We start from the raw sequence: 27,810 nt of genomic DNA, 5'->3' as shown, positions 1-27,810 counted from the left end.
AGGAATGTCAGAATCAAATTCATAGATGAACAATGAAGTTAACTGTTTCAAGAATTCATTAAAATTTCAAATATGTCGGATAAATAAGATACATATACAAAAAGTTGGGACTCGCATCCACAGCAGCACGAGTGAAGAGCTAGGATAGCAAGGCAAAACGGAGACTAGTTGATTCCCAAAAGAATCCTACTTACAATGAGATTGAAGGTTAACTTCGTGATGATGGAAGCACCACATGAAATGATCAGGAATAAACATTAGGATCAGCAAAATCAAAACCATGTACAAAACTGCAGCGTTCAGGCTTGCTGAGATCAAGAACGGGGAGCTGCCATCTGCTGCTTCTTAACTCTCTCATCTTGCTTCACCATACTGCAAAGAAAATAATACAAATTCATGCAATTACAATTCTTTAAGGTTTATAAACAGCTCAGATTTCCTCATTGTAAAACATACAGCCTACACGGCTACACCCTTCTTCAAATAATTCAACTAGACGAGTGCAAACGACAAGGGTGAGGAACTGGGGAAGGACTTATGGGAGTGCTGGTTTCTGACAATTCTTTCCCTGCTACCACCAAAGGTCACAGCTGTTGGCACTAAATTGATTGTCTACAATGTTGAGTTCCAAACCAAACAAACAGCACCTACTTAACCAAATAAAGTTTGGATTACCCCCTCTACTTACCTAGCCTAATTTAAACAGCCCAACAATGTCAAGTTTGGGCTCGGAAAAATGTCATCCCCTAATGCGACATAACTTAACTTTTTAATGTCAGAGATTAAGTTCCCGCACAGCCAACCAAACTCACAATCAGTGTGATTCCCACTGAACATTTTGGCCAACTGAAAATTCTAGGCAATTGATGTCAAAAAAAAAAAAAAAAAAAAAAAAAAAAAAAAAAAAAAAAAAAAAAAAAAAAAAAAAAAAAAGAGAGAGACACAATTCTAGGCAATAACTTGAAAGTCTTTGAGAAGGCATAAAATATCCTTTAAGTCAGTAAGGACTATGGAGGGGCAAGTTGGCAACGAACAGTTTAATAAACTACCCACAAACTTTTCATCAAAATGTATTTTCATTCAAATACAAAATCGAGCAAAAAACCTAGCTAACTATATCCAAAAAGTCCAACAAAACGTCATAAAAAAACCCTTCCCAGGCCAACTAATCAAAAACCTACATTTTTGGTGAAAATCAAAATTATTATATGTTGCTCCATATTAAATACTACGAAGAACTTTTTACTTATAGTTTAATAGGAAGAAAGCCTAACAAAGCTTACAAGCGGTTGGAGTACACACATTGACCAATTATCATTTGCACAATTTTTCGCTATTAGCTGAAATTTTTTGTACATTAAATATAATCCCTACAGAGTACATGTCTTTGATCCAAATCCATCATAAACAAACATGCTTAATTTTTTTCAATTGAAGATTTCCATGTCATTTATTATGTTGTATACATGAAGACAACAAAAAGATAACATTTATACAAAAATAGCAATGTGCGCAACTCAACTGTAGGTACCTGATATCATGAGGGGTGATAAACACCCACTGTGACCCATGTGATAACGCAAAATCAACCAAGGTGTCAAGACTGATTTTCCGGCTAACTGCATCCTGAACGGGCAGGAAAAAAAATATATAAGAAAATCCAAACCATTAGAAGCACCAAAGTGAAAAGGCATTAGCTCCACAAGATTCTAGTACCATAAATACATCAAATTCATCCATTGCTCGAAAAGGGGATTCAGTCATCTGATGGAGAGCTAATGCAAAACACAAAGTCGAGAAAGAACGTTCCCCACCTGTTTGAGCACACACTAGTTAAAAGCATTAACAAACATGGAAAATTACATAGAATCTGGACAAGGTTTCGTTAGATCCTTGATACACTTTTCACCTAAATCTATCTCCATGATGCCTTAACTATTCTAGCATTTACAGGACTTGAGTTGGTCCAACTTTCATGGAGGCAGAGTAACAACGATTTCATATTCAAAAACTTATAAATTAAAGGAGCATGATAGCGGGGAAATTTGATAAAGAACTTGTGAAGTAAGAACAGAATAAACAATCCAGGTCAAATTTTGATCAGTAATAATGATGAACCTGAAAGTCCTCTAGTATCCCGAACAGTAGTCCTAGATGCATCCTGTGGCATCTTAACCTATCAATCAGTCAATGAAGAACATGTAAATTCCTATCCCAGGGACAAATCAAATTAGTTTAAAAATTGTACAGTATAACATATATATCACCTCAAGAGAGAGAGTCTTCCTTTCAGAGTCCACAGTAATCTGACCACTTATCCCTTTCTTTCCCAGATTGCTATTAAAACTGGTACCACCCCCACCAGGGAAAAAAAAGGTCAAACAGCAGAAGCATATTGGATAGTTTCAAAAGAGTAAGAGCAGGGGATTTTTATTTGAGCATCAAGTAAATGGGCAAAAAGATTGCAAAGGTCTCACTTCCATGTCAATTGGCGCTTGATTAAACTAGCAATCCGATCAAACTTGATTCTTCGTGATTCCAAAGCTCTTCGAGCATCCTGCATATCAAAATTAACAGTATCTAACTTTCAATCAATAGTAAAAAAGCAAGAGATCAACAATATCTTGAAGGGCAGTGTATACTGAACAGTATATTTTTACAGAAAGAAAACACTAAAGAAGATATGAAGTAAGCACTTGGAATGACATTTGCCATTAAAACTAATTAGCCCACAATTCTAAGTAACTGCTGAACCTGTCTACAATTCTACATTTTCATCGGTAAAATCTTGTCATTGAACTCAGCTTAAAAAAATGAGCAACATAAATCTATTTTATTATCTAAAAAACAATGCACATGTTTGCTAATCATTATCACATCTCTAAAGATCAAACAATTCTAATGATACATTTTAAATTGGGACTCAAATCATTGTTTTTTACGATTTTACAATTACAAAGTACGCAACCGATATATATATATATATATATATATATATATATATATATATATATATGTTTATATCCCATAGATGACTATTATTAAAAATTATAAAAATAAAAAAAACTAATCAATCACAATTTTTGAATTTATGAAATCCTACCGGCCCAAATAATTTTAGTATATTGTATACACAACCTCCATTCCTAAAAGTTTTTTACTCTTGCATTTTAGTTAAATCTCAAAGTTCTTTTAACTATTGTTATATTCTAATTTTGGCAAACTCCTTTTACAACTCACCTCACAGTGTCAAAAACCTTTCCATTGACTCACTTTTCCACCTTTTGTAGACTCACCCTTTTTAAACATTCTCTTTCCCTCCCTCCCTCTCTCCCCTCCCCCCTTCATCCACCTTTGTTTTACACCTACTCAACATATTAGAACTCTCGCAATCGCCTAAATATGTGTTCAAAGATCGCAAACAATCATAGTAGAAAACATTTAGAAATGGATGAAGTACTTTTCAATAGCTTGATATATAAAGTAAAATGATTATTTTCAGAAATTTACACTTTAGAGATGAATAATGGTGTGTTCTATTCACCTCACTTATTTGAACTTAACTTATTAGACTTTGTTAAAACTTATTTTAATTGTAATTTGTACTTGGGTAACCCTTATCAGAATTTAAAACTTATTATCTGAATTTAACCAAACTTATAAGACCTGAAATTAGTGAAAAATAATGTGAATAAAACAGGCCCTAAGTATTACTCCTTTCATTTTTATGCTCCACTTTGATTTTTAAAGTGGATATACTATTTCACATGCCTTAGACCATAATTTTTTTACTTAACTATACAAACAATTATGTAGGGCATAATGTGTTTTTGGATTTGTCTTATAAGTATATAGTGATAGTTATAAGGTATTTAAAGATATTCATAGTCAAAGTTGTGTATGGGAAAACATGTCTAGTCAAAGTATAACAACCATCAAAAATTAAAAGGAGCACTAATTAACAACGGTATCATATGTCTAGCAATTATGTAGAATACTACAAATTTAGTGATAAAATCGTATTATTAGCAAATATGTAGAATCTTAAAATTTAACTACTTAATCTACTTCATCCATTTTTTTTATGTGTTACCCTTACCAAACCCGGCCATTCATTTTTGGCAAATTACTACATTTAGTATTATATCACTCTCCTCTAATGGTCCCTTCTAAACCCACTACTTATTTTCTATCATTTCTTCCCCTCTCACATTTCTTAGTTTTAAATAAGGATTTTTTGAATTTTACCACCAAAAAAAATCACAAAATTGTTTTTTACTACCAAAAATTTTAAAAGTTGTATTTTACCACCAAAAAAAATTTTAAAAATTGGTTTTTACCACCTACCGTCAAGAAAACCGTTATATTTAACGGTTTAAAGAAAAACTCTTCGATTTTCGTGCGCAAAACATGTTGTTCATAGGTTTAGGGGGGCATTTTGGCCCTATGGAATCATTTGAAGTCGGAATTGACAAAAAATGATCGAAAATGCCTCATTTTGCGTGTTTCACGCAAACCAAGGTATTTTTAAACGCACAAAAGAAGCAATTCTAATCATTTTTTGTCGATTCTGACCTCAAATTGGACCCAAAGGGCCAAAATGCCCCCCAAAACTCCTAAATATGATGTGTTTGGCACAAAAATCAAAGAATTTAATATATTCCGTTAGGTTTTTGACGGCAGGTGGTAAAAAACAATTTTTTATTTTTTTTTTGGTGGTAAAATAAAACTTCTAAAATTTTTGGTAGTAAAAAACAATTTCGCGATTTTTTTTGGTGGTAAAAGTCAAAAAATTCTTTAAATAAATTATTAACCGCACTATCCTTTTTCGTGATTTTTTTTATACCCAAGCCCTTCCTTACAACTTATGAAGTATTATATTTAGGTCCATTACTTAGAAAAAAAATGGAGGGAGTATGATTTAATTCTAAACAACCTTTATCGATCTAAAATTGACTCATAACTTTGAAAGCATATAAGACTTACACAAAATTGAAGCCACTCTCAATTTTAATTTCACTCTCCTAAAAGTAATACAATTAACTTGATGGAAGCTAAAAACAACTTGTTTTATGGTGACATGAAGAATGATGTGAACCCGAAGTGGCTTGTTTTTCGGGGTTTAGTAGAGGTAGCAACCCATTCACCTAACAAGGGCACAAAGATGAAGCACAAAGAGGGGAGGGGGTCCCTTTACTCATATTATTATACACATTCAAAGGTAATTTCATTTCTCTAGGCAACATACATCACCCTCATTAATCAAACCACATAAACCTTTACAAGGCAGATCTTTTAGCAGAAAAAAAAAAAAAAAGAAAAGAAATTACCTTTTAGCAAACACAAAAAAAAAAAAAAAAAAAAAAAAAAAAAAAAAGATATAGGCCTGTACAAGGCAGATCTTTTAGCAGCAAAAAAAAAAAAAAAAAAAAAAAAAAAAAAGAAAAGAAAAGGTGAAGAATGGGATCTGAGAGCATGTGAAAGAAACAACAAAATATATCTTTGATAAGGAATTAGGCAAGATGTTCTTGAAAAAGAAGATGTATGAAAGGGGAAGGGAGCATGTGGCTTCAGTGATTTATCTAGGAATAAACGCATGACAAATTAATGCATAGCATAAAGAAATCTAACTCAAATAGTCAAACAAACCAGGTGGGACATCTATCCCACTTCAAGAGACTTGGTATACGCATTACCTGTAACTGCTTTCGGAAATTTTCATAAGTCTTTTGCTTCGTCAAAATCTTACTCTGCTTCTTCTCATACAGTTTTCGTAGGTCATCAATGGATTCCGTATATCTACAAATATTGCACCATTACATTTCAGAACCAGTTGCAGAAACTTTCATTAAAAGAAAATTCCATCCTTACATATCCCTTGCACGCTCGAGCTTTTCAATCATTAGTCTCAGGTTAGCACTGAGCTTCTCTGGAGTATCTTCACAGTCTCCCACAGCTTTAATTTCATCCTCTGGGCACATGTAGGAGGCTTTCTCATAACTATCCTGCAAATCAATTTTTGAATTATATGAATTTTTTTAGTTTATCACTACAACATACATCTGTAATACAAAAACCTAGATCTCTACAACATATACATCTATTAGAAAGACGAAGATAGCTCCAATGGGCTAGACAGTTTGAAAATGCACTCAACTTCAAACCTGCTGAGCCTAAGGTCCAGCAGAGTAATTTTACAAATGATTAACTTAACAGTTCAAAAAATAATACTCCTCCGCTTTTTAATACTTGCAACATTTCACTAAAATGGAAATGTCACAATACTTGCAACACACTATGATTGTAAAGTTTTTTTGTTGAAAGTTGTACTATTACCCTTATTTTAAGCTCATGGCCCACTAAATTATAATCCTAACAATTGCTCACCCCCATTTTAACTATATTACATCATGTGATGTCCACTTTTCTTAAATATCGTGAAAAAGTGCGTTGCAAGCATTTAAAAACAGAGGAAGTACTAACCTTGCTAATTTTTTCCTACAATAACAATCCAGAGCAATAAGAATAAAGAAAACTAATTGAAATGAGTATCCAATGTAGGCACAAAATTAGAGACAGATAGAGGCTCACAAACATGTCTGGATAAAATTCACATAATTGCCACACGTATTTGGGGCATGAAACCAGTAGCTAATTGACTACCACAAATCAGCAACTTCTGGATTTACATGCCTGGTTTAATATCAAAAAATGTGGTTTAATATCACAAATCCCTTGTGACTTGTGGATTTGCAGGCCTGGTTTAATATCAATTATTGCAAGAAATCCAACTAAAAAGGTAGTTCTATAGATGCCTGTGACAATGCGAATTTAACCTAGGAGTCTTCTCCAGAATCTTTGCTAGTCAATGTCTACTAATGATCTTTTCCCATGACCTATTCAACACTGCAGCAAATAGTGCACAACACCAACTAATAGCACTAAAGATCTCACTGAATGTCCATAACTGCAGATCAGATTGCCCAAGAACTCATTTTCAAAACTAAGGAATACTGATCTAGCTAGCATAAGCATCAAACTTGATGTCGGAATCAGTTTGCATCTGAAAGAGTATACCTTGCGCTTCTGTTCAAGCTGCTGATACTTTGCTTCTGCTTCTTTAATTTCAGGTAAAATCTTTTCAGCTTGAAGTTTTTCATAATGCCTTTTCTCCTGAGAAAATCACAAAGATAATCATGGGTGAACAGAAAAACATTTACCTAATTAATAATACTCCGTATATAACCTGTTAGAAGATAAAAGAAGCCAATGGGAGCTGACAACAGCACAGACTCAAAAAAATGGTGACTTGACTTCTAAAACAGCAAAGATTGTCCTCTTTTTAAGTAGAAATTGATTCTTGCAACAGCTTGAAAATACATATCCAACTGTGGTGGACTGGTATCTGAATATCACACACTCAATTGGTAAAAGTCACCTCCAATAGCATACTGGTAGAACTTAAAAGACAGTCCAAGAAAAGCTCTAGAATTGTGTTAAGGGTAGCCAAAATAGTCACCAACCCTTAAATCCCAAAACCAATTACATAGCAGTAACTTCAGGAACACTTTGATGATTCCCATACATATATACAAGGTTTTAAGAAATTGGAGAGAGGGGTAAGATATTAAAAGGTTTTGCCAAAAATAGAATAAGGTGAAAGTACTAAGCTCACAAAGAAACAAATGAAAATACTTTTAGTTAAGAAATTTCAAAAACAAAAGGCAGTAGTTGATTTTGGGTTATTCATCCTCCCCAAATCTTTTCCATCCTTAAGATCAAAGGCCTCAAACTTAAGTTCAAATCAGATTCAGTTAAGAAACAGATATCATAAACAGTATTTTAATAATTTAAGCTTCCCAGCACTATTTGCCTTGGTGATCCTGCTAACCATACCCCAGCTATGCAGAGCACACGCAATTGATTATCTACAAGATAAGCGCATCACATAATTCATTTGACACATACATATGTATCTTTCATGGGAGCAAAAAATAATGATATAATGGTCAATAAAGATGCATTTGCAATTCAAAACATAAGGTATCCTATCTGCTTGGATTTTTTAGCACTCTCTCCCCACCAGCAATGCTGCAACTGGTTTTGGTACAACAAGAAAAAGTTAACATGCTTTAATACCATTTTACAACATCCTGCAAAGTTCAACTCACTTTCTATTAAACGTCTTATCAAAAAGTTTCAACTCATTTCTACTTAACACCATATGTTACTCAGACTCTTTACTTCACCTCAAGTACCAGTGTTAGACACTCGACACACGAACATGGGTAGGACACTTGGACATGTACATGGATACCCGAGTCTAAGTAACATATTAATTCTTTTCTTTTTTTTTTTTTTGGAAAATCCCTTTTACAATCTTACCCCTCCTACCCCACACAGCCACATCATTAACACCTTTCTACATACTCTATTGTCCTTTATCCACCTTCTCAAACCCACCCACCTTTTTACTCCATCACTCATTATTTATTAAACTTTTTCTTTCACCCACTCGCCTTTCTATGCGTTCTTATAAACAAGTCTGCCAAAAGCGAGTCAAAATTTCAGGAACGTAGAGAGTTTATTATATCAAGATTTGGACTGCATTTCGAGTAACAATAATGTACATCGCATCTTTAAACAGGCTTCCTTGTTGGACAGCACCTGAATGTAGATTTGTTTTCCAATTAGATCTGAACCAGATTCCAGACCCAAAACGAATAGTATTCTCTTTCCTAACACCGACCAGATTCAAGGTTTGATGAGCATAAGCAGAAAATCCATTAAGTTTAGCTTTCTTTCCCAAAGGAAAGCCTATTGCTACAGGTGGACAGATTGGCAGAAGATAGAAGACATTAGCAATTAAGCATTGGCTCAAAGTATAAATAATTGCACATTAGTAAAAACCAAAGCATAGACACTTTCTTGGTAAACCCATTTAATATTTTAATGTTCAATACCAATATGCAGTCGCAAAATCACAATCAGAAGTTCCTTGACTTTCCAATTGTCCAATATTCAACATTTTGGAGGATCATAAGATCTTAGCCTCACAAGAGAAACATATCACATAATCGACAAAAAAGACACTAAGATGACGGTCCCAATATGTGCAACAAGCAAATAAAAATCATCTTCAACACATAATGGTATCCCCAACCTTCGATGCAGAAAAAACCCTGAGAAAGCACAATGTACCATATCCAGTTCCCACTATAAAAGTGAACTAAAACATAAAAGATTAAGAGTTGGTAAGAAAAATCCTTCGACAGAGTAATACAGTTGTCAAAACCACCTTAATGATATTGTTGTGGCCTTTTGGGAAAACAACCTTATAAAGCACTTTGGTGTAAAAAAAGTACCAATTGCTGGATTCCGGTTTTCTCCTTTTCTTTTTCCTTCATTTGCCCTCCCTCTTTTTCTTAATTTTCATTTGTCTTTATTTCTAATTCTTTTATTTATTTTCATTTGTCTTCATTTAAACAATGATAACCAAATTGATTCTTCAAACAAATTCCAAGAAATTTTGCTCAAATATTGTTGAAGGATCATGTTCATTTTAAAAATTTCAATTAGATTTACACAACTTTGAGTTGGAAATGGTTGTAAAAGAAACACTTTTGTACAATTCACTTACAACTAATGACATCATCAGTCTACCTCATGCTTCTCTCTCCTAATATTCACTTACCTTTTGTACAATTCACTTACCTTGCTTCCCTCTCCTCCAGTCCACCATTTCTTTCGGAAAAAATAGCCACCAACACCACCTCGTGGCCCTTCCCCTCTGCTACTCTATCACCAAACACTCCATCAGCTCAGTCACACAATACATACACCCAAGTTCAGGGAAAAAATAGATGGACCAAAAGATATAAGAAAGTGGAGAAGCAATGAGAGGGGGAATAAAAAAATCAAAAGGCGCATTAGTGTTTCAGTTGATATATATCGCAATCTATACTCTATAAATTTTGAACTGAATAATCAAGATACAAAGGAGGATGAAGAAGAATAAAATAAAAATAAAAAATGGGAAATGAGGGGGGGGGGGGGAGGAGGAATAAAGCGGTACCTTCTTTGCCACAATAAGTGCTTTAAAACTTTGTTTGAAATGTAGTTTTGATGAAGTGCACCTTTTATAAGGCTGCTTTTGACTATTTCTTCAAAGCAGAAAGGTAAATATAGATAGACATAAATGATAATAAAAGTGCCAATATAAATCAATTTCAAGCAAAGAATAGATAGATAGTACACTGCACAAGCCACATACAAGCACTGCCAAAACTCACACATAAGTACATAACCTACATAAAAGAAGGGAAAAGAATGAAAGACCAACCCTCTCTAGCTCCTCTAGATCCTTGGCAATAGCTTCATATTCTTTTACAGCTTTATCAAGAGCATTGAAGTCCTCATTTGCGGATTCTGCAATTTTCAACAAGATTACAAAAAAATAAAAGGGACAAACATCAGTGAGCAGCATTAGCCATCATGAGCTTAACATCATCACCATACCATGCAAGTTCCCTAGAGATGCTTTCAGTTCTCTGACTTTATCTAGGGCTTCATTCATCTGCACTTGGACTTTGTCACGCATGGTTTCCTTTTCTTGTATTAAAGCTTGGGTTCTCTATTCAAAATAGAAGGAGCCAATCAGACAAATCCAAATACAAGAATAGATTTTTACATTCATCAGATAAAAGCAGGAGTGGCTAACAAACCCTGATTTCTTCACAAAGCTCATCCACAGTAGACATATTAGATCCACTACCTTCAGATGCATGTGTGCGCTTGAAATCATCAACAGCAAATGTCTTTTGATAACAATGCCGCTCTGCAGATTTACGTCTCCTCTAAACAATGTATACAAAAAAAAAAAAAAAAAAAAAAAAAAAAAAATAGAGGGTAAAATCTCAGACTTTGACGGCATCCATATACTAAAATAGTCTGAATGAAAAACATCCAGAAAGCCAAATCTCTTCACATAATTTAGCTGCTGACTTCTGTAGTTCAACTCAGTAAACTAGCACTAACTAATAAACTTCTAAAGACACACAGTTCACAATAAATTATATGAAGATCAAAGTTTAGCTCCTTAAGGTTGCAGGCACATCAACTATCACGCCACTTCGCAGCAAAATGAAATCTACACCACACCACAATAGAGAAAGCCAATTAATTTAATAAAAACTTCCCAAAAGCACATACCATCTCATTCTGTAAATCTGTTCGACAGTAAAATAAAAGTAAAAAAATGTAAGATCAAGCTGTAGGAATTTGATCGACAATAAGATATGATGTTTAACATTACAAACTATTCGCTAGGAAGAACAAGAGGTTGATCGAATGGATTCTTTTCAGCTAGGGGTATAGGGCACAGGTAATTAGGTACATCATACATTTCAAAATCTGCAACATTCCCAATCTCTCCAACTTGTTTCTTGAGCGTTTTATTAGTACTTATTAGCATTACTCATTTTCAAAAATAACCAACAGACCCTAAATGTTTTTGTACTTCTACTCTAGCCTTTTGCTTATGAGTTATAGCAATATGCAAATTACTAAGTTAGAGATTTCCTGTATCTATAATTTCATCATGTATTAGACTAATGCTATTTACATTAATGGATGAGTTTCAATTAATGGAATTATCATGGGTATAATCATCAATATATAATACTAAAACAGACACTGAAAATGACACAAGTCACTTCTTGGTGTTGTTTTTTTCCCTCAAAAATTCCCCCCTTTCCTTTATTTTCCTTCTTAATCTAACCAATATTACCTACTACAATTTATACACAAAATATTCACCAAATTATATAATTATGGTATTTTTGATTCACACACTTTTTTTTTATTAGTAATAAAATATTTTCCAAATCTATTACTTTATATCTTATAAATATTACTTTGTGTGCCATATCTTTAAATAGCACAATACATCATATATTATTTCTTGCACAAAAATGGACAAATATAACATTATTTTATTTTTTTAATTTTCAGCTATTTATTATATATTGCTTATTTATGTTTTCCACTATTACAAAGTGTATTAAATGCACAATATTTAAGTTCTGGTGCAATTTTTATGTTCTTAATATTTTGATTAGAATCTCTATTTTAATATAAAATGAAAATTTTGTTTTTTTACTATTATAATTGGTTTCTTGCCTAATCATAATAAGAACATAATGGAATGAAGGGAGTATAACAATATAGCTTAACATTATTATTATTATAAACCCTAATCTATGTATGCACTTTTTTAATTTTTTATAAAATATTTTCATATTATTATATTTTGTTAGAGAAAAAATTTGACAGAGCAAATATGATTAAAACTAGGGGTGAGAAAAAATTTCGGGTACCCGGAATTGGAATTGGAACCGGTTAGGAACCGGTGGGTTCGGAGCCGGAATTGGACCCGGTGGTTCCAATTCCGGGTAAGAAATTAAGGAACCGGTTGCAACCGGTTCCAATTCCAATTCTTGATTTTTTGGACCCAGAACCGGTTGGGTACCCGGTTAACTAACATATGGTACACCAAATAAGTTCTTTAAAAATAAAATTATGGTAAATGTATCTAGTTAGTAAAATAAAAAAATTATTTTTAATACCTAACATAAATAAAATATCTTATTGTTGTACATATAAATACAAGTGTTAAACACTAAAAATGAAAATAAACTTAAATACGTATCATAATTTATATTATATTTTAATAATTATTTACTTAAGTGGGTACCCGGTGGTTCCAATTCCAAATCCTAAATTTTAGGACCCGGTTGAACCAATTCCGATTCCAGTTCCGAATTTTAGGACCCGGTTCCAACCAATTTTGGGTTCGGGTCCTAAAATTTTGACCGGGTACCCAGTTTGCTCACCCCTAATTAAACGGGATTATTATTCCTACCCATTGGGTTTAATACATAATTTTAATATACTCATGGTCTAATTGACTCTATTGTTACATTCCATGTTTAATTTTATATATACAAAATAAGAAGAAACTAAACACAACCTATGTTATAGTTGTGTTTTAGTCCATGATAGTTTTATATATAAAAACAAAAAATCTTTTTTTTATTACCGTGCAATCGTGCATGGCACGGGTTTTAAGCTAGTATTACTTCAATTGGAACCTTATATCGAGAGAGTTTAACCATATACATTAAATTGCGAGTGAGGTAGCATGTGTAGCAGCTACAAAAGGTTTGAGGAGCCACATTAATTATACAATTACTTAAACCATATGCAAAAGCAGAATAGTCGATTGTCAAATTTTCAGAATAGCACTGAAGCAAAAATCTGTTTGACACATTGCATGGGATCTAGACACAAATCTACCATGCATGCTAAAAGCATGACCACATTTCTAGAAGATGATGATTAAGGATGAAAAAAGATATTACCTTGATATCGTCTAACTTTTCTTGAAGATCATGTACTTCCTCCTCCGCAACTCTTTTCAGTTGGCGGGCTTTTTGAGCTTGTTCATTCACGTTCCATTTATCTCTTTCAAGGTCCTTAATTTGATCATCATATGAGCTACAAAGCCGTCCAGTTCTAGCTCTTTTAGTTGGAGGAAGAATGGTTTGGACTGACCCTCGAGAAAACCTAAACTTGTGTAATGAAAAAAGTCATAATATATCAAAGAGGAATTACTCGAATTAGCAACAAATAGCATCTGTTCACCTTGTCCTCATTCTCACCTCCTCTCAGTTTAATTTAAAACCACTGTTTTTGCTTGCCCTCCCCATCCCAGCCCCAGGTGGACAACTGAGGTTTAAATTATAATCTGAATTGAGTATTTATCAAACAGAAGATTAACACTCTTTGTAACTCTCAGAGTTAGCTAATGATTAATTCCGAAACTATTTCAGTTCCATGGAGAACGTTGAGCAGGTAATACATATTCCATAACAATACGAAAGGCAAGAAAGATATACTAAAAGAACTATGTGCAAACAATACACAATTTGAGCTTGAATTGATTATTATTTTTAGTTGAAATGCTTAACCGTACATATCACACATATTCTTCATTTTTTACTTCCATTTTAACATTTATTCTATGATTATGTGGTTTAAGATAGCCAAAGTGTCCAGGTGAGCATTGAAGTGACGTGTAAGGATACCATACTCTTCTAGAAGTGTCAAGTGAGCAATATGGCTGTGGAAGACAAAATGAAGAGTCAAAATAACAAAGGTCAGCATTGAACCTCCAAAGACTCATAGAAGGGCAGATGCCATCATCACCAACAAGGCAACAACCCAATGTATCATTGCTTGATTTCAATCATAGTAATTAAAGCTTAGTAAGGAAATTGTTAGTCTCACATTTTATAGCCATCAGAAGTGAAAACCTCCTTCAAGTTTGAAACCCTTTCTTCAAAAGCAACAGTTTTGCCCATGTCATAGTCCTTAACAAGAACTTGCCTCTCTGCACCACCCTGAAACATAAAAAGACAAAACATATATGAAGACCACTAGACCTGAATCGTTGCTGTAACCCTTTTCTTATTTAACTCCAACACTCAAATCATACCCCAAGAACTCACAAAATAGAAAGAAAGTAAAGGAACAGAGATTTAAAAAAAAAAAAAAAAAAAAAAAAAAAAAATAGAGCCAAGTTAGCCAACTCCAAGTATCACTATTTGCATCTTTTTTTTTCATCATATAGCCTTTTCCTGACATACATCAAGCACTGTGAAAAGAACTCCAGAAAAAGGGGAAATAAAAAATCCAGGTAAAATGCTACAGTATTTGTGAACATTCAAATTACCTTATCCACCAACACATTTGCAACTGTCGCTTTGTCCGAGTGTAAGACAGAAAGGGTAGTAGGGTGTCTTGTTTGAGGAAGTTTGTAATGTGGAAGGTTGATCCTATATAAATAAGATTAAGTCAATCTACTCCAACCATATGAAATGACGCTGCCTCAACTTCAGTAATTTAGAGCTACCTGGGCTTTGAAAAATCATATATGATGATATGAAGGCGTTCATAGCGCGCCTGTCGGGCACAAGACCTCAGTATATGTGAATCATTGACGTTTGTCACTATGAAAGCATCTAGTAGCCTTCCAATTGCATTTTCAACAGCACCCGCCCATTGATCGCCTTGAGTCAAATTCTGCAGATCCACCAAGAAACACAAATCATTATTAATTTCAGTAAGAGGAAAAAATCCCCTGGATATAGTTCCACCCTTTTTATTTTGACTAATATAATCATTGGAGGGATATAGTTGACTAAACAACTGCTGCATTATATATTGTAAATCTTGATAGCATACGAAGCCTCAAAATACCAGTCACAGCTCACATCACATTGGTTTTAAAGTACAGAGGCAACCAAAGCAAAGGAATCACTGAAGGTAAAGAATTGATTGCCACTGATGTCTGTGACTGTGACTTCCAAGCTTGTAGCGACACTGAAAATAGATTAAAAGGTAAGACTGCAGTGATATCATCATTAGCGATTTTGTCATTAACCCAGCCTTGACCATAACGGCTACCTAACGCATTACATTAGAAAGCCTTAATCAATTACACCTGTTATTGAGACATTTTATGCAAACAGTTTGTCATTGCTGAATGTTTGAATGGAAAGGGACAAAGCACCAGTAGAATTAAGACCATCACATTTACCATTGCTTTTATCACTACGTCACTAACCTAGTGACTCAGCTTTGCACATATCAAATTATATACTCACGGAGAGTAGAACCTGCTAATACATTATCACGTGTTAAAAGGTGTTGTCTATTTGACTGCAAGATTTTAATTTTTATTTTAATTTTTTTTATATAAAAGATTTGTAGAACAAACAAAGTCAAGGAAAAGGGCATTAGTATGTTTTTCTTACCACATGGGCACCAATAGGACCAATGGGTGGACTTTGAAATTCATTACAGCGTGACTCTATAATGTACAGAAGTTGAAGGACCTTTTCTCCACCAAAAGCAAAAACCTGGAACAAGACAGCAAATACATAGAGAAGCTTTTAATTAGGCATCCAAATAAGCATGGAGGAAAATAAAACTACATTACTCTCTGGTAAATCATCTAGTCATCTACTCATCTTGATAAAACTTACAAGATATACGAGTGAAAGCTACCCATTTAAAGCAAAGAACAATGTAAAATATATAGCTGGATTTATCTTTATAACCTTATTATTTTGATTTTGCCGAAGCTCATAAAGTTGGGAGTTGAAATCACTCAGCTTTTGCTCATGTTCAACAACCTAGCAACAAAGAAAAAAAGTTACTATATGTAACCAAGAACCTGTAATTAACAGATTATTTCTTATAGACAAAGGTAAAAAAAAAAATCACAAAAAGCACCAAGACAAATGCATCATCCAGATAAGCAGGGGTCCTCAAAAGGCAACTATCTTCCTTTGCATATTACAACAAGTGATTATCAACACATCTTCTACAGAGTTCCAGCAAAATTTAAGGCCCATATATAAACTTTATTCAGGCCCTATTTTTTTTTAATAGTTTATTCAAGCCTATTTGCTATAACCTATAAAAAAAACTCTTAATGAAATCAACCACTTTGAATTCTAACCCAACTTTACATCCACATTATCTTTGAGATTGCATATTAGATCAATATTTGTTCAGCACAATCTTGCCAAAAAAAAAAAAAAAAAAAAAAAAAAAAGAAAAGAAAAGAAAAGAAAATTTCTCACAATCTTGCAAGGCCTTACTTACCGGGGTAAACTCTTAGATAGCTAAAATCACTCAATTCAGCTAAAAATTTCCAACAAACCCAAACTAATCCTTTTCTCACTCTTTAATTCATCCAGTTTTTCAATCCTCTACAGTTCAACTTGAAGATTATTGGTATTTTCACAGATTAAGTTCTTTCTATTAAAATAAAAATAAAAATAGGGATCTATTTCAGCAAAAATGAAGACGCATAAGTTTATATATTTGATCCAAAAAAAGAATATTACTTGTTCCTTTATCTTTCTAATTTCTTCCATTCTTGCATCCACGCTTCCTGACAAAGCTGCCTCATCTTCCTTCAGCCTGAACCATAAATCAAAGCCGAAAATAACTAGTGTAACTTAGCATATACTCCTTTTGTCACACAAAGAAAGTCCATGCATAATTTTCATTAGATTTAAGATACATTAGGACTAATCATTCTAGATAAATTAATGCCATCACCGTATATTCATCAAGGAAAGTGAATCATGTTGTCGCGTCAATCTCATTCTTTTCATACAATCAGCATAAAGAATGTTATAGCACAAATAAAAGGAATCGAAACAAAATAAGCTAATTATTGGTAAAAACACATAAATTCCAGGCAGAGGATCCAGAAAAAAAACCTTGTCAACAACGCAGCAGCAGCATTTACTTCATCTTGAAGTTCTTTTAGTTTCTCCTGAACCCTAGATTCTTCAACCTGAGACATACAAAAAAAAATAACACTAATAAAAATAAAGCTTATATCACATTACTAATCGAAGCCACAGCAAATCCCCCTTTTGTTTGAGCTGTGTACTCTGCATTTTAGCTAGCAAGCAAGCACGGCAAAGAACCATGTATCTTTTAACCTATACCATGCCATCAGTAGTTTTAAAATCATGTAATGATGATGCCCTCATGCAACTAGTATTTCCAATCATTATCAATGGCAATAATCACCTACCATCAAAATTAGTTTCTAATTGCATACATGGGAGCAATATGTATCAAAAAGGCACCAATTGAGGGGGGGTTAAAAAAAAGTGAACTAAACATAGCGAGACAGTTAAGAAAAGAACGGAGAAAAACACTTGACTGGCTGAAGATTTGTTCAGTACAGTTCAGCATTGAGCATCTCAATCTCCTAGCAATAATCAGTGAATGCAAGTCATTGGAGGCACTAACCCACAGAACTACTGCTACGCATATTACCAGCGTAAAATATGCCAAAGCCAAACGCCCAAACCCAAACATAAGTAATGCGTAAATCATCACCGGTCAAAATGTTAATGCCCCAATATTTTATGATATACTAATTGGTTATAATAGTATTATTAATTTTAGAATAATTATAATGATAATTTTAGAAAGCTCATGACAAATTATATATGAACATGTGCATAAAATAAGTTCAGTAACTTCTTGGGAAGTTCAGCCATAGTTATTCTGATTATATGATTGAAACTCTGGCTATTATATGCGAAGTAGGTTATTAAATAATATACTATGTACTTCCTCCGTTTTTTTTTAACTTGACCCATAACCCTTCAGCATGCAATTTAAGGAAGAGATTAGAAGATAAATATAAGCTGAATAAAAAAATTAAGGAAAAATACACTTTAATAATCCGAACTATTGCTGATTTACTCCAATTAAGGTTTATTTTTTGATAATCCTAACTATAGGGTTAGTTTGCCTCTATTAGTCTCAAAAACCGGTTACGTGCTGAAAGGGTAATTTTTTTTTTAACGCCACGTGTCAGCACATGATTGGCTTAAATTAAAAATAATAATAATAAAAAAATCCTTAAAAAAAAAAAAATTGATCCCAGCAAGCCAACCCAGCCACCGCCGCCGTTCCCAGCCACCAACGGCCAATAGAGGAACCGGCCACCTCCCTAACCCCCTGAAAATAGCCGGCCAGCCCTCTCAACCCCCAAAACACACACACCCGATCCACCTCAACCCCTTAGACCACTCTTCTCCCTTCCCTTCACCGGAAAATCAATTAAAAAAAACATTACCCCTTCCTCCGCCACCAAAAACGCCCCTCATCCCTTCCCCACTCTCGAAATCGTTGTAAACGGTGGGATAAGGGAGGAGGGGCAGTTATGGCGGCGGATTCAAGTAGAGGGTCAGGTTTCAAGGGTTGTTGTGGGTTAGGTTGGCGGTTTTCGAGGTTGGCATGGACTGGGTTGGTGGTTTCAGAGATCAGGGGTGGGTTAAATGGGTGGCAGAGGGCTAGGCATGCGGCTGATTTTGATGATTAATGGGAGTGGTCGGTCAGTTTTCAGCGGAGCTTAGGGTTGGTGACTTGGTGCACGGTGGGGGTGGGGGTTAGGGTGGATGAATGTTTGGTTTTGGGTTTTTGTGTTTTATTTTTTTTATTTTTATAATTTTTTATTTTGGACCAATGAGGTGTTGCCAAGTATCATGGCAACCTGTTATAACAGGTCATTGACCCATTATTGTATTGGGACCATTGGAGGCAAAATGACCTCATAGTTAAGATTATTAAAAAATAAACCTTAGTTGGAATTATTAGAACTAAATTGAGAATAGTTGGGATTATTAAAGTGTGTTTTTCAAAAAATTAATACCTTAAAACCCCAATTTATCCCTTTTATTCATTTATGGGTCGTTTTATTTATTTTTGTTTAAAAAATCATCCGTCTTCTTTTATTAACACCTTAATTTGCATGTCATGCGACTATAGGTCGAGTAAATAGAAACATAGAAAGTAGTATATACAGTTGCATACTACAACTAAGAGCATTTGTCCGAGGCGGTTTTGGGCCGATGTAGAGTAGGGGCCCCAAATTGTAGATATATGCATATTTGTTCATCCATTTACAAATAATTATATTTGTCAAATTGGTGCGTAGTTCTAAAGTAATTGATTTTAGCTTGGGTTCAATTCCTCTTGTCATCAATTTTTCCCTTTTTTATGCAATTGGCAACTTGAAAGTTGTGCATTTAAATTCAATGAAACTGAATTCACGCCCACCCTAACCCCTATTATTTAATTTACTTCCTTCAAATTTTTATATTTAATTTTCTTCCTTCGATATCTTAATCATCCAATTTTAATTCCCAAAATCTTTTTATCTTCCTAAATTAAGTTCCCTATCAAAAGCAAAAAAATCTTGTTTTCAAATGTTTATGTTTTTCCTTCCTCCAATTGCTCAATTTTCCAAATCTAATTTTCTTCCTTTAATTTCTTAATTCCATTTTTTTCCCAAAATTATTTTTTTCTATCACAAGCAAAAAATCTTGTTTTCAACTCATTATCTTGAATTTTTCAATTATTATCGGGAAAATCCTTTTACCTCCCAAATTAAGAGTGTCACTCTTTTCATATGTAAGAAGAGTATTTTTTAAATCATATTTTGACAAATTTTATACATTTTTTTTTTATTTAATAAAATTTGGTATACAAAGTATAATCATAGAGGGCCTTAAGAGTTTGTACAGGGCACCATAGGCGTTAGATCATCTTAGCCCCAGCACTAGCATTTATAAAATCAAACTTAGTAAAATAATAGATATTAAAAAGGACAAGTTGAGAATAACTAAGCATTAATTACACTGATCTATTCTACGCATCTTATATCAAAAGTCTCATATTTATACCATTTTAGAAATATATATTATATGCTTATATACAGACTATATAAAGCGATACCCTCTTATTTATGGCCCTAAAAATCCAGATGCAAATTCCTATAATTTTTCTTAGCCCAATTTCAAAAAAATTTGACCTCAATAAAGTATAAAAACTTACACCCTATATCTTAAAGTGTACTGCACATTTTCTTAATGTTCAAACTAATAATACATCATAAGAGAGAAACCCGTCAATGTTTGTCCTAAAGTCATTGAGAAAAAAAAATATAGGAACAAAAGAATCAACGGAGTATCATATTGCTAAAGAGCTAATGTTATACTTTCTCCGTTCCCCTAGTACTGCAACACATAATTTAAGAGATAGAGAGAAATAAAGATAAAGACTTATGTGATAAGGAGAGAGATAGTGAGAAAACATGTACAAAAATGATAATGTTGCAACCTTGCAACTTCCTAAAATGGTAATTGTTGCAATATTAGGAAACGGAGGAAGTATTATTTAAATGAATAATAACATTAATAGTAGTTAAAACTTAAAATATTACTAGAAAACAGCAATAACAATATACCAATTTATTATTTACAAGTAGTATCAGTATCATTCTTATTATATTGCATATAATACAAATAATATTATTACTGACATAACAATAGTTGACACTAAGAAAATTGAGAAAAATTGAAAATTCGCCAGGTTGCCAATGTGTGGTAATTAGTTTCACAGGAATCAAACAAGCAACTGGTTTTTTTAAGAAAAAGCATTTTCGTCTAAGTTATTGACTTTTATTTATATCAAACAATAAAAACTTTTTATACAGAGAGACTGAACCCATATGTTTCAGCAGATTCCTGAGGAATCAAGAAATTTTAATACAATTTAGGATACACAGTGAAATCAGTTTGATGACAATTTTTTCTTACCATGGAAAATCTCTATAACATTAAAATAAAAATTAAAAAAAAAATGTGTATTACATACATTCCCATAGCTTTTTTTTTTCTTTTTTCTGATATTTTTGACACATAAATTAACGCAATTGGAGAGAGTGTGTGTTGATGTTGAGAATGAGTATAAGATAAAAGCAAGAGAGTGTATAAGGTGGTTAGTGTTAAAAAAGAGGATGCAAAGGTAAGAAAGAGTGAGTGGAAAGGTGTAAATATTCTGGAGTATACGGGTAAGGGAGCAAATGAAGTTTTTTGAAGACAAGGTCGTAAATGAAGTTCACCAAAAACAAAATAGAAAAAATTATGGAAAAAAAAAACTTTCTAGAACACACTAGAACCAAAAGTGTGAAATAAGTACAAAAATAAAATTTTTAAAAAAAGAGGGAGAGAGAAAGAGACAAATAATCATATTAAAGATAACTTAGGACTTTAGGAGTATTTGCCTATTTGGATAAAGGTAAAGTACCTGAGTGTTACGCAAATTTTGCTCCTGTATATTTTGAACCTGCTGCTCTAGGGACTTCACATGCTTCGTCATCTTCTGGACATCAAAGATTATTCGGTCGTATTCTTGCTTTAATTCCATCCTAGATTTCGCTGCCTAAAGATTCACCAATTAGCAAACAGACAATCCACTCAAATAGTCAAATGTTAGCATATTCAACTGTCATAAATTCTAGTGAAAAACAGAAGATAGATTTGAAACAAGATCCCCTCAAAATAGATGCCATGATTCCAAAAAGGCACTTTCCTCACTGATATAATCTTCTACTCTGCTATTCAAATCAAAAAATTGGCCATTGATTTACAGTGTGTGTTTGAGTGGGGGAAGGAATCTATGATACAAGCTGCTTTATTCATCTTTCACAAAATTAGTGTTTTAATATTGATTATAAGAAATACCAACAGTCATCATTTGACCTCGAAAATTAAAGTGGATGGTATAGTCATGTGAGATCTTGTTAGATTCGTCTTGATCTATACTATTTTAATATCTACTGTTTATAATTTTTACATATTCAAAATTAAAGATATTAACAATTGGAATAATGTATCGGCAAGCGTGAAAAGAGAAGTATAGCAAATATAAAATAAAAAAATAAAAAAAACAGAGGAAGTATAAGGTGACTATATTATTTAAAATGTAATTATATCATTCAAAAAATAAATGTATCATTCAAAAAGTAATTATATAATTCGAAAAGGTAATAACATCATCCAAAAGATAATTATATCATCTAAAAAGTGATTAATATTATCTAACTATTATTTAAAATAAAATTATATCATTCAAAATATGACTCACAAATCACAACAAGGTAATTATAAAAAGTGACTATATCATCCACAAGGTGACTATTATTTGGGAGTGTTAAATTATTAGGTCTACAATAAATTCAATGTATAAAACAGCTTAAGGTACGCTAAAGCGACAAGGGTTATGCAGCGCCTAGGTGCGCCTCTTTGAAGTGGGTTATGCAGCGCCTAAGTGGGCCTCTTTGAAGTGAGGCGCACTATATAAACAGAATTTTTCTTCAGGTGAGCCTCATTAAAATTGCCTTGCCTAGGGCAAAAAAGCCGCTTGCCCCCTTTTGCTTTGCGCCTTTTTCAAAAACAAAATAAATTTAGTGTAGATTGGGTATGTACAAGACTTTCTAGCCATAATAATAATACTTAGTACTCCCTCCGTTTTTAAATAATTGCTCCATTTCTCCTTGCGCGGAGTTTTAGGAGAAATTGAAGAAAGTAATAAAATATAGAGGTAGTGGGGTTGGTGGAAGAATAAAAAATTGTAAAAATCAAAAGTAGTGGAGAAAATTAAAGGATAGAGAATACCGAATTAATATTGTTGGGTCAACTTGGTGAGAGAAATTAATGAATATTATAAAAGCTTTTCAAATAAGGAAATGGAGCAAATATTTAAAAACAACCGGAAAAGGAAAGCGGAGAAAGTATTAAAAAACGGAGGGAGTACAATATTATTTAGATAACACTAAAATCCCTATGGAAAAGATTAATAAATCTTCATCCTATCTAGTTTCTGCCCAAATATTTTTAAAGATTTTTTGTGAGAAACTACCTAATAAAAGGTGAAATGTTATAAGATACAACCTTTGACCAAATTTCCATCGTTGACTTAAAATTACGACGTTGATCCACCTTAAAACACCTCCAAACACGCCGTGAGGGTTGGTTTTCAAGGAGGAAAGGTTTTATTCGAGGTGGTTGGAGGATATTCCGAGTTGGTAAGGGTAGATAAGTGCTTTGGGATGGTGATTTTTGGGGTTACATGTGGTGGTTTTGGGGTTGAAAGGTGGTTTTAGATGTGCCGGAGGTGATTCCAAGCAATTTCTGTTAGTTTCGGAAATAAAAGCGGTGGTTTCGAGAGTGTTTTGAGGTCGATCGACGGTGGAAATCCGGTATAAGTAGTATTTTACAAAATTTTATCTTTTTTAGATAGGTTTTTACAACATTTTACGTTTACTGTAACACTTTTTATATTAGGTCACAGAATCTGGGTTTTATTAGGTAGCTATTGACAAAAAGTCTTATTTTTAATAGTAAATCAATGTGACTTATTTCTTTAGACAACAAGCACCCACACTCAATCCTAAAGCATGTTTTAAATTTTGTTAAGGATGATGAATTCTTCTATATAGATGCTAAGGAAGACAACTCAAAGGTCTAGTCAGTAGTGCCACAAGCATTAATATATATATGTAAAAAAAATAAGGGAACAACTTCATTCCTTCCCATTTTCATAAATACTTTGTTGCCTTTAGATATTATCGAACAAATGTGATATAATGGTTTTATAAAAAAAAATACTTCCTTCGTTTTTTTACTAGATGCATCACATCTGAAATTGCGGATACCTAGGCAATTTTTGGAGTAGAGAAAGATAGAAGGAAGAAATAAAGAGGGTTCATGTGATATGAGAGAGATAAGAGAGAATTTATTAATTTTAAAGGAAAGTGGTGCATCTAAACTAAAACTTCCATATATAGAAAGTGATACATCAAATAAAAAAGCGAAGGAAGTAAATAAATAAATGATAAAAGTCTTAAACTCGTGAATTGACCAACAAAGCTTTTCCAAGTCTGGTAGTAAGAGACTAATTAATTTTGACAACAAAATATCACAATTCCAAAGCATAAATTATCTCTCAAAGGTCCACAAACCATTTCACTAACCAAAGCTCTTCGCACACAAACACACACACACACACACACACACACACACACACAAATTTTAAAAAAATAATTTACTTATTGCCTTGTTGTTCAAGATATCTTGTGCTCATTACTCCCTTTATTCACACACCACAATTCTTCTGATAGAATAGACTCTCCTATTTAAGTAAAATTTAAAAAAAAATTACATACCACGGATAGATTATCCTTCAACTCATCCAGCAATCTATTCACCTCCGACGTTTTTTGTGCCAGTTGCTCATGACGACTTTTCATATCTGTATAGCTTTTTTTCAAATTTTCAATCATCTCCTGCAACAATAGCCTCAAGTAATTACTATAGGTAACAGGCATTTGTCATCTATTTCTCTTCAGCAAGTGGACAAAGATCATATACAAAGTACAAACAATGATAAGGTCGACTAACATAAATCGTCATAAGGAACTACTTGATTGATTAAAGGTGGGGAAAAAAGTGAGTAAAGTGAAAGAAAAAAGAATATACAAATAAAATCTAAGAGAGTTTTAAAGAGTGGTAAGTCTGTCTCCACAGTTCAGACTTTTTTTCCACATCTTTCGACTCACCAATCAATACAATATCATGCAAACATCATGCACCATTGTATATTATCCTGAATAAACCAAAAAGAGGCAAACACTCCAAATCTAAACATCAAGCTGGAAAACATACCCATGCCTGAACACTTTCATAGCATTACCGATTTACAATCACAAACAGCTCAATCATATGATGTCCATGTAATTGATATATAATGGTTTGCTTTTCGGGGAAAAATTAAAAAAATTCTTCAACCAGTTATAATAATATGTTTCATAGTTGATATTAGGAAATTTAAATCAAATGAGTACTGTTTGAATAACATGTTCAACTGCTCCTTGCTTTGTGACTTTTAGCACTACGATGTAGGAGCTTATAATATCCGTGTTAGTAATCTGTTGATCTCATGTATTTGGGGAATGAGAGTTGAATTTCAGCTGATAGTCAGTACAGCTCATTGAAAGATATTTCTTTGGAAACAACAAAGTCAAATAACTTAGTATGACCACTTTTTCACAATTAAAGTAAGGGACACTTTATTCAGAAAAAAGTCATTTGAAATTGCAGCTACAGCCAATAAATTAATTATCATGAAATAAAAGAAAGATGTGACTTAGAGTTAGGCTTACAAGTCTATGATCAATTTCGGCTTGGCAGGTTGGAATTAGCAATTTCCGTTTTTCAACTACTGTCTTTTGCTTCGATAATTCCTTGTCTACGTCATAGACCCAAGACCAAGCCAGCTTATACTTCATTAGTTTAACTCTTTCTGATAATTCTTCAACACGCTCAGTGTTTTTAATTTTTGCTTGCAATTCATTGAGTTCCCTGACAACAGGCTCAATGGATCTCTCCAATTCTTGGACTAACTCATCAGCAGTTTCCAGAGCTTGTTCAATTGCTTTCAATAGATCATCAACTTGCTGAAGAAGAGTTGCCTTGAAAAAAAACTAAAAAATTGTTCGAGTATAAGTGAGGGCCCTTGACAACTATACTTTCCAAGTAACTGATTAATTAGAAACAAAAGCAAACATTGGCCACATACAAGATAAAGCAGATATAAATGGCATATCATTATCCACAAACACCTTAGAAACATAAAAACTGAACGCCAGCAATTAACTTCTCGATGTTTGCCCTCACCTTGAACTTGTCTTTCGGACTTCCAGACTGTAAAAATTCCCTGCTTTTGTCTTGAGTCATAATTACACATGGATTCTCAACATCTATCTGTAAAAATTATAACAAATTACAAGTATTTTGCAGTTCATCATATACCAATATAACAGGTGACATAAGAAAGAATAAACTCACGTTAAAATGCTCCACAAGTTCCCGAAGCTCTTCCTTCTTGTTAGAAACCCTTCTACCTGTCCATGACAAAGAAAACGTAAGTATCAGCAAGGTTAATAGCAATAACAGTACAATAATAAAAGGATGTTTAAAAAAACTTATCTTGAATAAAAAAAATATATTATAAATTGTTCCTCAAGCAAAAACAAAAAGTAAAGTTGTTTGTGCATGTTGATCATCACATACATATAACTCACTATAGTTTTAAACCATAATTTAAAGAACAATGAGGAGTAAAAAGTATGAGACACAGCCACAAACAGGAGCAACATAAAGACTGATGATCTAGTAAAGCAAGAACTATAAGCCCCTTTGGCTGTAAATTACTGCATAGTTTCTATGTGAAACACAAGGCACACAAACTGACCAACCTAGTTCAACAAATCATGACAATTGGCATGCGAAATGCAATGTAATATATCGATAAATACATGGTATAACTTGCTCCCATCCCCGCCCCACACTTCACTATTACTATTTTCGGATATACGTGTGGTTCACTTATCAACATTACTCATAAGATAATTCCTTTAGAAGACATAATGAAGCTTAAGTACGAACCTTGGTGATCCTTTAGCACAAGTGTACTAGATGATTCAGTGATCCTGCGCTCAATAATTATGCATTCACGATAAGATTCTACTTTAAAAGCATCCATTCCTTCATTCTTTAGTACCACCTGCACCAAAGCATAGCTGCCCGAAAGACAATAATCGCGCTTAAAATTACCGTAAACTTGATCACATATACATTCAATATCTTAACTTAACACATTGTAGCATGAAAAAATTACACATAAAGAGATGAAAAATAGAAAGAAAGTAAACCTGCAACCAGTCTTAATAAAATCTTTCAAAGTTGAAGCACGATTAGTGGCCTTAGCTCGAGACCCAAAAGCAACACATAATGCAGTTAAAATCGCACTTTTTCCACCTAAAATCATACAAAAATTTCATTTTGCACCAAGAAAATCACAGAATCAAAATTCTCCTCAAATTAGGGCAAAAAATTAACGAACTGAATTGAAAATTGAGGTGAGATAGAGACTTACTGCCATTTTGTCCGGTGATAAAATTGACAAAATCGCCGAATTCGATCTCCAAATTACTGTGACACATGAAATTCTCCAGTTTGATTCGGCGAATTGTGCCGGCGGTGATTGAACGGTGAGGTTGAGTGCTTAAATTATCAGAATCTTCCATTTCTTCAGCAGTGGAATTGAACCCCAATTTTGCGATTACAAACCTAGAAATTGGGCATTTCAAGGGTTTTGAAAAGAAAATGAAATTTTGAGAGAAAAAAAAAAGGGTTTTATGTAGTGTGGCCCTTTTGGCGGGAAAATACACTCGGCTTGTAAAGCTTGTTCTGGAATTCTTGTATGCGGTTAGCCCTTAGTTTTACCGCCGTTATAGAT

The 27,810-nt window shown here is 33.3% G+C and overlaps 1 protein-coding gene across 1 annotated transcript; it reads right to left on the bottom strand.

Annotated features, from left to right (window-relative positions):
- Positions 1-38: 38 nt before the first annotated feature.
- Positions 39-27,810, bottom strand: LOC110689291 (structural maintenance of chromosomes protein 6A-like). Its single transcript, XM_021866039.1, has 28 exons — positions 27,448-27,810; positions 27,224-27,329; positions 26,958-27,091; positions 26,358-26,413; positions 26,187-26,273; positions 25,673-25,993; positions 24,677-24,796; positions 21,757-21,891; positions 17,361-17,437; positions 16,980-17,055; positions 16,185-16,259; positions 15,879-15,983; positions 14,975-15,144; positions 14,795-14,897; positions 14,350-14,462; positions 13,422-13,626; positions 10,725-10,856; positions 10,519-10,633; positions 10,343-10,428; positions 7,078-7,173; positions 5,872-6,005; positions 5,697-5,799; positions 2,478-2,557; positions 2,268-2,346; positions 2,119-2,176; positions 1,717-1,814; positions 1,532-1,626; positions 39-372 (listed from the first exon to the last, which is right to left on the bottom strand). Exons 1-28 carry the CDS (start codon positions 27,596-27,598, stop codon positions 315-317), a joined length of 3,168 nt encoding a protein of 1,055 aa, XP_021721731.1. The 5' UTR covers positions 27,599-27,810; the 3' UTR covers positions 39-314.

Source organism: Chenopodium quinoa, unplaced genomic scaffold (genome assembly GCF_001683475.1).
Source record: "Chenopodium quinoa cultivar QQ74 unplaced genomic scaffold, ASM168347v1, whole genome shotgun sequence".
Lineage (NCBI taxonomy): Eukaryota > Viridiplantae > Streptophyta > Magnoliopsida > Caryophyllales > Amaranthaceae > Chenopodium > Chenopodium quinoa.
This window is presented reverse-complemented; position numbering and strand designations above follow the sequence as displayed.